This window comes from Pteropus alecto, unplaced genomic scaffold (genome assembly GCF_000325575.1).
Source record: "Pteropus alecto unplaced genomic scaffold, ASM32557v1 scaffold68, whole genome shotgun sequence".
NCBI classification, from domain to species: domain Eukaryota; kingdom Metazoa; phylum Chordata; class Mammalia; order Chiroptera; family Pteropodidae; genus Pteropus; species Pteropus alecto.
Window position 1 is genome coordinate 9,253,619 of NW_006441386.1, and position 9,284 is coordinate 9,262,902.

General features: G+C 39.0%; 1 protein-coding gene across 1 annotated transcript in view; it reads left to right on the forward strand.

Annotated features, from left to right (window-relative positions):
* The first annotated feature begins 796 nt into the window (after nucleotides 1-796).
* The window catches only part of LOC102890097 (NXPE family member 3), a 29,303-nt gene continuing 20,815 nt past the window's right edge, over nucleotides 797-9,284 (forward strand). Inside the window, exons 1-2 of the mRNA XM_006918636.1 lie at nucleotides 797-865; nucleotides 5,040-5,794. Of these exons, the coding sequence (XP_006918698.1) occupies nucleotides 797-865; nucleotides 5,040-5,794 (824 nt within the window). The remainder of the gene's footprint in view (nucleotides 866-5,039; nucleotides 5,795-9,284) is intronic.

Here is a 9,284-nt window from a genome sequence, read left to right on the forward strand (position 1 = left end):
AATTCATGTGCCTGATAGTAGTGTAAGTTTCATAGAAAGGCTGGCTAGGTCAGGATCTCCTTGGTGCTTAAAAACAAAGGAACAGAAACTTAGCTTATGAAAGCAGCTTTGTAAAACTGATTTTTATAAATATTTTCCTCATTACTGCACCAAGGAAACTTTTGAACAGCTATGAGAAAGGTTCAGCTTGAACTTTAGATATAGCATAAATCAAATAGCATTTAAAAGATTTCTTCAGGCAGAAAGAAGAACAATGTCTGCCCACAAGCCAATACTTGCTGTTATGAATACATCTATCTATCACCTTTACTTAAATCAAACTGTATCTTACGTAATAGATATAATAATTAAAAGTTTAGATTGTTCCATCAGGTAGTTCTGTTCTAATGATTGAGAGAAAAATGTACTAGTTAATCATGAACATTAATAATAATATACTCTATAAGATTTTCTGCTTCGCCTAACCACTGAAATTTAACTCCCTGCTACCTTAACAACAAAGTATAATCAAATGCCAAATAAAAAGTATAAAAGTTGTACTCAAATCACAAAAAAACGGAACAGTGTCACACCGCCTCTGAGCTGTGTAGTCGACTGTCTCCCGCGCCGACGCCTTGCCCACCTTCGGGGCCCCCTGGATCCTGTCGTGGCTGGACCGCGGCAGTGTACTACCTTTGCAAAGTTACCAGTGTTAACTCACTCTATAATTGGGATTACCTATTAAACTTTCATTGTTTTGTGCTCTGCCTAGATCCCAGGTTCATACCAGATATTTTGCTGAGGAGGCTAGGCTGCCATGGTTGCATTCACAGGGCGATGCAAGGGGGACAAGATGCTGACTGTGGGGTTGGTCATTCTGGTGTGGGTGAGTACTGCCCTTGCCTCTGCTCCCTCTCATCGCTGGCTCATTTGTTCTTTCCTGTACAACCTCAAGTTTGGATTTATTACTGCCTTAACCTGAGAGAGGGAACTGAGGGAGCTCTCATTCTCCTTCCCAGTGCCACGTGTAACTCCAGTGGCAGAAATTGCAAGGTGGGATGTCATCCTTAGGAGGGCGAGAAGTTGGGAGTTGGGTTCTATTAAGGAATTAGAAACACAAACCCAGAAGAGATTGTTCCAGGGAAATCTGGAGAGAAAAAAAAAAAAAAAGCAATTCACATTGTTCTTAGCTCTCTCACACTTTCTGAGCAGTGTAAGAGAAAGAGATAGAAGTCCTCGATGTTCAGTCCTGCTTTTTAGTACAGAGAAAAGAGGCAGGGGGGACGCTTCAGGAAGAAAAATCCTTGGCTGGATAGAGCGGGCAATTGGCTGGAGTGACCTTTGTTGTGCCTTTTAGGAACTTAGGTATGGCAAGAAACTAAGAATACCTCCAGAAGAAAGCGTTTCCCTTTTTGTCCATTGGTCACAACTGGAGTTCTGGGCTTAATGTAGCTATAGATGCATTTTGTTTGGCCTGTTTAAATTCAGGTTTAAAATATTTAAACAGTAGGAGATTTCACATGAAAATATGGATTTCTGGTTTCTGTTAAAAAGTGCTTGATCTGGCGAGATAGGTTGTCAAACTGGTCTTTATTCTAACAGTGAAGGAGTTGACAAGGAAACCTTAATTCTTTAATTCCTTAATAATCAGCTCTAAAAAAAGTGCTGATTTCATTTCCAGAGTATCCTTTCTCTGTGAAGGGAGTGAGACATCTTGGTGCAGCGGCCAATACTTTCCACCTTTTAAAAAAGTTGAATCATAACATACATAAAACATACATAAATCATAGTGCTCAATTAAATTAAAGATAACATACCTGTGTAATCATCACTCAAGTTAAGAAATAAAAATTACCAGTACCCTCCAGAAGCTTCCTCTTTTGCCTCCCTCTGTCACTACCACCTCCTCTTCTTTCCAACTACAAACATTAGAGTTTATTTTTGCCTGACTTTGCATTTTATAGAAATGTAATCATACACTATGTACTCATTTATGTGTTTTCTTTAATTCAATATTTTTGTGAAATTCATCCATGTTGTAGCATAAGGCTATTATTAGTTAATTTTTCATTTCAATTCTAGTACTCCAGTGTATGAATATATGACAATTTATTTATCCATTCTACTGTTGATGGACATTTTTTTTCACTTGGGTTGCTTTTATTTTGGTTATTTTAAATATTGCCTGGTGCACATATGCATGCCTTCCTGTTGGGGATATGCCAACAAGCTAAATCACTTGGTCCTAGAGTATGCATTCGTTAAATTTTAGTACATATTGCCAAACAGTTTTCCAAACTGGTTTTCCTAGTTTATTCTCTCACCTGCACTACATGAGAGATTCAGTTGCTTTAGATCCTCAGTAGCACTGGTATTGTTCATAAGTCATATCCTTTCTTTGAATACAGAAAGGTATTTCGTTGTGGTTTTAATCTGCATTCCTTTTCTTACTAATTCAGCTGGGCACCTCTTCATATAATTACTGGTCATTTGAATTTCTTCTATTGTGAACTGCTATTACAGTATCTTCTATTCATTTTTAATTGGATTGTCTTATTAATTTGTGGGGATTCTTTTTATTTTTGGATACAAGCTCATTCATTTATTGTGCATGTTGCAGATATCTTCTCCAGCTCTGTGTCATGCCTGCTTTTCACTCTAATGGGTCTTTGATTAAAATAAATTATTTTGTTATTTTAAAATTATATTTTTTTGTGATAAGAACACTTAACATGAGATCTAGCTGCTTAACGATTTTTAATGTATATAATACAGTATTATAGGTACAATGTTTTACAGCAGATCTGTAGAACTTATTCATCTTGCTTAACTGAAACTTTATTTCCCCCTCTCGCTAGACCCTGGCAAACACTATTCCACTCCTTGACTCTAAATTTGACAATTTTATTAACTTCATATAAAGCGGATCATGCAATATTTGTCTGTGTCTGGCTTCTTTTAACCAGCGTAAGGAGCTGTGCTGAGCCAGAGGGAGGAGCTGTAGTAACTACTAGTGTTCTCCCGCAAGCAGCTAGATTGTGCTGGTCTCATCAGCATTCCCAAACTGGAAAGACTGAAGACAGTCCTCTGAGAAGCCTTAAGGAAAAGTTGGGGCAATGGACCATTGGACCAGCTCTGTCCTTTCCCTGGTAGAAGCTGAGAGCTAGGGATTCTCTTTCTGATCATATGGCAGTGTACCAGGGGTAGAGATTTTGGCAAGAGGGTGTCCTGAATCTCCCCACCAACTTTGGTAAGTCTGGTTTCACATTTGCCTAGAGTGTAGGAGCTTTTCAATTAGTTTTTGTATTTTTCACAAAGGTGATTGGTCTGAGAATTGTTGCTGAATCTGAGTATTCATGGAGGAAAAGAGGATCCTGGACTTTTTACTCTGCTACCTTAAAGACGTTTTCTCTTTTTATTTGTATCTAGACAGATCATATTTTTCTTTTTATAGTTACTCTCTGGTTAAAGAGAAATTAAGCATAGAATTTTTAAAAAATTTGTTTTTATTATGAAATATTTTGCACATACCAGAGAATATATATAAAATGTATAGGATTTATCAGGAATAATAAAACAAACATCCATGTAACCTCCCACACCTAATGATTCTTTGCAAGTTTAACAGATATTTTTGGTCTTTCTCTCTCAAATTTGTTCAAATTTGCTGTAACCTGATCTCTTGGCTGCTCTTACTGGTCAGTTCAAATCTTTAGGACCCTTTGTATGGTGGCAAAGCTGCAAGTGACAGGAGGCAAAAACAGTCTCTGCTTCTGGGAAATGGGACATGTTCATCTGCACGTATTTGCCCTTTGTTAGGATGGACAGGAAACCATTCCGATTTGTGATCTATCAGTTTGTGCCCTACACCCCGCCAACATTGTCTTAGCCTAGGATGAGGGCCTGTGAACAGGTCCCATCAGGAAGACACCTTACCAGGTATACTTTCCCCCAGGATGCTACTGGCCTGTGTGAGCCAAGCATCCCAAGGAACCACATAGTACTGGATCTGAGCCCAGACTCTATGATGTTGATCCCTGCTCTTCTCCAGCCCAGAGATGGGCCAATCCTGTGTTTTCTCCTCCAGCGATCAAACCAGAGACTGTAGCTTCAAACGCACCCTCCAGGTGCTGCCATGGAATTTGAGATGTGTCAGTGGGTTGCTTCTTTTCTGAATGACAGTAGATGGGACTATTGGTGGGTGTAGATGAGTATCTGATAGGCCAGGCACATTGGCTCCCTCTCACCGTCCACTACCACCTTCTATTGCACAAAATATGACCTCTCTCTACTGCTCTTCCTATACTGCTCATTACACTTTTCTGGTCTGTATTTGTGACTTTGTGTTTCTCCGAATATACCAGAGAACTCTGGGCCCCTGGAGGAGACTCTTTGACATAGCAAACGCCATTTCTTCCTAGAAAAAAATCTGCTGTATCTCAGTCCTTTTTCCAACACACATCTGTGTTTGTGCCTTTCTACAGCCTCTCACTTTTCCTATGGTTTATTTGGTTGAATAGCTTCTTTTGTTCACAAAGCCCAATTAGAGAGGGAGTTCCCTAAGGGATGGTCTAATCTCCCTCTTCTATAACCCTCAGCAGCATTGAGAATGGATTTGCTCTCTGTTGGATATCTAGGACGGAGATGGTGGAGTGGAGTGGTGGAGAGAGGGACTAGGAAGAAAAAAGGGGACACTTAATCAGAATGCCAGGTTCTGGGAGGGAAGCAAGACTTGTGAAAGATAAGACGTGAAAGCTAGAGATGTGACAGTCAAATGCAGGCCTGAACGTATCTCTGTATATGTTGCGGAGTAGTGGAGGGAATAAGGCTGAGATAGGAGACAGTTGAAATCCAGAGATGTAAATTTACCTTCACATGAGATGCTCCTTTCAAATAAATGTGGTAATGACTCGGACACTAAGCTGAGTGACAGACAGCTTGGTGCAAGCAGAACAGGACTCCAGGCAGAGGGGACTAGTTTCGGTGAGTGGAAATCTCCTTCCCAGAAGAAAGGGAGGGAAACACAAACCACTGATGGATTCTCCTTTCTCTACCCACAGATCCTCTATTTCAAGATGTCCTGGCCTGACAGCACCATCTTTCGGCCACCAGCACCCCGCCCTGCATCTAAATCTGCCTCCGTGTCCACAGAATCTCCCTCCCTCTTGTACTCTCTCCCTCAGGAGCTTGCCAACCTGACCCATCTTCTGTTCTGGCCTCCAACCCCAGGAGATGGGGGGAACCTTTTGGCTTCCACCAGCCCCCGGACCTCTACCTACCACCTGAGGGGTCCTGCCCAGGCCACTTATGCCCTAGGAGGCTACCTGGAGGCCATCCTTGTGGCCAGAGACCATCGGGGCAAGCCCAAGACCCACGGCGGGGATCTGTTTCGGGTACAGCTGTTGAGTCCTGACTTGAAGGCAGGGGTTCCTGGGGATGTCCAGGATCTGGAGAATGGCACATACCTGCTGTTCTTCCCCCTGCTCTGGGCTGGGCAGGCCCAGGTGCAAGTGCGGCTGATCCACTCCAGTGAGGCAATTGGGGTTCTGCGAAGAATCTGGAGAGAGAAAAGGGCCACAATTGATTTCAGAGGGTATTTCCGGGGACCTACAGGAACTGAAGAGACTGTGATTTGCAATGTTGACCCCCAGGCAACTGGAGCAACAGGGCCTATCTGCCAGTACAGAGATGTGGATTCGGGTGAGCTCTGGTTCTGTGCTCAACCCCCTACCCTGCCCTGCAACTCTTTAGTTGGGCATTCGAGTGGGCATTACTTGAATGTGACTACACTACATGATGAGGCCCTGCTGGCATGGTAAGAAAACACAGAATCTGGGATGCCTGTCCCAACTCTACGTCACATCCTTCTTTCTAAATATTGTTTCTGTGACCCAATGGCTCTCCCCAGTTTATACCACTCATTTATTTATACTCATTCAATCTGTGTTTATTGAGTACCTATTATAATATGATAGACATTTCTAAACAGACATATACCACAAGAAACTGGTCAGGTTGATGCAGAGGACAGGGCAAATTTTCCTGAGTGGTGGGGAGATCAAGCCCTGTACCAAGAGAAGAGGGTCCTTTGATGGGAGAATGTGGAAAGAATTCAACACACCAAAGTTAAAGTTAAAAAGAGAGTTTATTAGAAGAGAAGTAACACTCCCCAGATGGAGTGTGGTCTCCTCTCAAAGGCAGAGAGTGAGAGGGACAGTGAGAGACAGAGTAAAGGCCCTGAGAGGGACCCCGAGTGTTAGCGGAATTCAGTATATATATCATTCTTTAGAACCTGTGAGTTATAGTTTAAAAGACTTTGTTATTTGTTAACCCATCTTCTTTGTTATGGACATACAGCGATGAAGGGGAAGGGGAAGAGTATACAGTATGAAGAGATAAGAAAAGTAGAGTGAAAGGACTGCTTGCAGTTCCCAGCCTTTAATCCATAGGTTTCCCATGGTTTTAGCCATAGGGAATGACTCTTGGTTCCTGTTTCCCCTTCTCAGGTGTGGGGATGGGCTGTTAGCAATTCTAGCAGAAATCTTCCTTTGTTCTGAAGGTGTCCTCCTGGCCTGGAGGCAGGGATGATCAGCATGTTGCAGTCTCTGAATGTAGCTTGATTAACATTTTTAATTCTCTTGCCTCCTCCCTACATTAAGGTTATTTATTTAGGGAAGGTTACAATTGATCTGAAGTTTAGGAATTCTCTAGGAAAGATAAGAGATGAGATATTCAAGGCTGAACGAATGAGTCCAGGGCAAAAGTGGCTTGAGTGCTTCATTTATTTGTCTAAATTCCTGCCAGCACTTGGATATTCATCTGAAAATTCTCTATTTTGTTAGTTCTTCAATTATTTAAAAATCTATTTTTTAAAGTATTAAAAATTTTTTTTTTGTCCAGAATTCTCAGTAGTTTTCAATGTAAGGGTTTGTGTGAACACTTGGGTCTACCATATTACCGGGAAAACGAAGTCTCGATTCCATTTTATTTGTTTCTATGTTGTGGGATTCTCTAACGGAGAAACGGGACACTGAAGCTATAAGCAGGAAGCAGCGTTTATTGATGCTGGCACCAGCTCAGGGGATTCTTATCCAAAGGCTGAGGCCCGATTGTAACATGGCGGCAGTTTTACACAATCTTGTACTTCTGCATTCCTACACAGCTATAGATATTCCATATAAAGAAGTAGAACAAAAGGAAAACATTGATTGGCTGCCAAACTAAGGAAACCGGCTTAATCCTTTAAGCAGGTTTTTGGATTGCTGCATCAGCCTGAGAGTCCTGGGAAGGGAGGTGGGGTGCAGTCAGGAATTAACTCTTTCGAGCAGGAAAATGGTCAGGCAGTGTCAGGCTGCCACATCTGTTGGTGTCTTTAATATTTGTTCCTTCTATTTCGTTTATGATTTATTTCCTTTTTCTAAGTTCATGATTCAGAACAATTAATCTATCAGTCTTCTTTATATGAGATAAAAATGTATAGTTAAGGCTGTAAATTTCTCTCTGACTACAGCTTTAGTTGTATTCACCAAACTTTTACATATGGGAGCTTCATTTTATTCAGTTGTACATGTTTTATAATTTCTACAGTTATTTCCTCTTTAACTCATGAATTATTTAGAATTTTTTTTTTTAGTTTCTGACTATGGAGTAGGGAAGTGGCTATTTTTGTGTTTTTCTTAATTTATTTGTATTACGACCAGAAATATAGTTTCTGATATTGACTCTTTGAAATTTATTTGTGACTCAACAAATAACTAATTTTTTGTTTGTATTCTAATATCCTTGAAAATGGTTTGTATTCTCTATTTCAGAATGAAATCCTGAACCTATTTGATTTAGTTTATTAAGTTTATTTTTATTCCAAATATATATATCTTCACTAAGTTTTTGTTTGTTTAATCTATTAGTTTCAGACATAAATGTATTATACCGTGTCTGTAGATTTGACTGTTTTTCTTTATAATTCATGCAGTTTTCATTTTATACATTTCAAGGCTCTGTTGTTAAGTACATTGAACTTTGTGATTACTTCATGTTAATGGTAAATTACTTATGTTACTGTCTTGCTTTTTATCTTAAGGCCTAATTTTTACACTGTGAATATTTGTATAACAGCTTTCATTTGCTTAGTATTGTTATGGTATATCTTTTTTCCTCTATATTCCAAATTTTATGTGTGAAATAGTTTTAGGCAAGTTTCTTGACATGACATGTGGCATTTTTAGGCACCATAAAAGAGACTAGATCCATGAAGACAATTAACTTTATCTAAACATAATAGGCATTCAAAACAATGGAGAATGCAAAGAATAGTAAATAAACAGAAAATATAATTAGATCTGAACCTCACATACACACATATACATAAAGATCAAAAACCTAAATGTGAAAAAGCAACCTTAAAACTTAGAAAAGATAATAGCAGAAAATATCTTTATGATTTTGAGTCAGGAAAATAGTGTTTTAGACATTACAAAAGGCGCAAATCATAAAAAAAAATTCACAAATTGTGTGATATATATAAATCAAAAACTTCTCCATGGCAAAAAGTTCCATAAACATAGTTTAAGTCAAGATATAGACTGGAAGATGATATTTTTAGCACATATAATTGATACAGAATCAGTACTTACAATGGAAAATAGTTATAGCATGTATCAATAATCCATTCCTTTTTATTGCTGCCGGTATTCCATCTTATAAGTGTGTTTAATCATTCACCATGAAGGACATTGTTTTTGACTATTATGACTAAAACTTCCATGAATATTCATACATAGATTATCTTATTTTATTTTATATTATTTTATTTTATTTTACTTTATTTTATTTTATTTTATTTATTTTATTAGTTCTACTTGCTCCAGGTTTCCAGTAAATTATCTGAACAGTCACTTAAATAATTTTCACTCCAAACTGTGTTACAGGCAGTTTGAATAAGAAAAACTTTATGGCTCTAAGTTGTGGAGACGCACAAACTCTTGATTTGAGAATGGTATGTGTAGGGACATTGATCTTAAGTACTGTTAATGGAAGTGTTATCTAAATCTCATTCACTTCATGAAAATTTCTCCAGCTGTTAAACCACTGAATCCTCTGTCACTTTGATATAGAGGTCAGACAACAAAATGGATTGCCTTGTCCATCAAAATGTGCTAGAGGAGAATAACCTCGTCACATTTGGGAGAGGGATGACATTGAAATATGGGGTAAAGGTCATAAGGAATTGGAGAAATTCAGGAAAATACGAACCACCTGTGAAAGGGAGAGAATAGGGAGAAATTGATAATAAAAGTGTTGCTGGA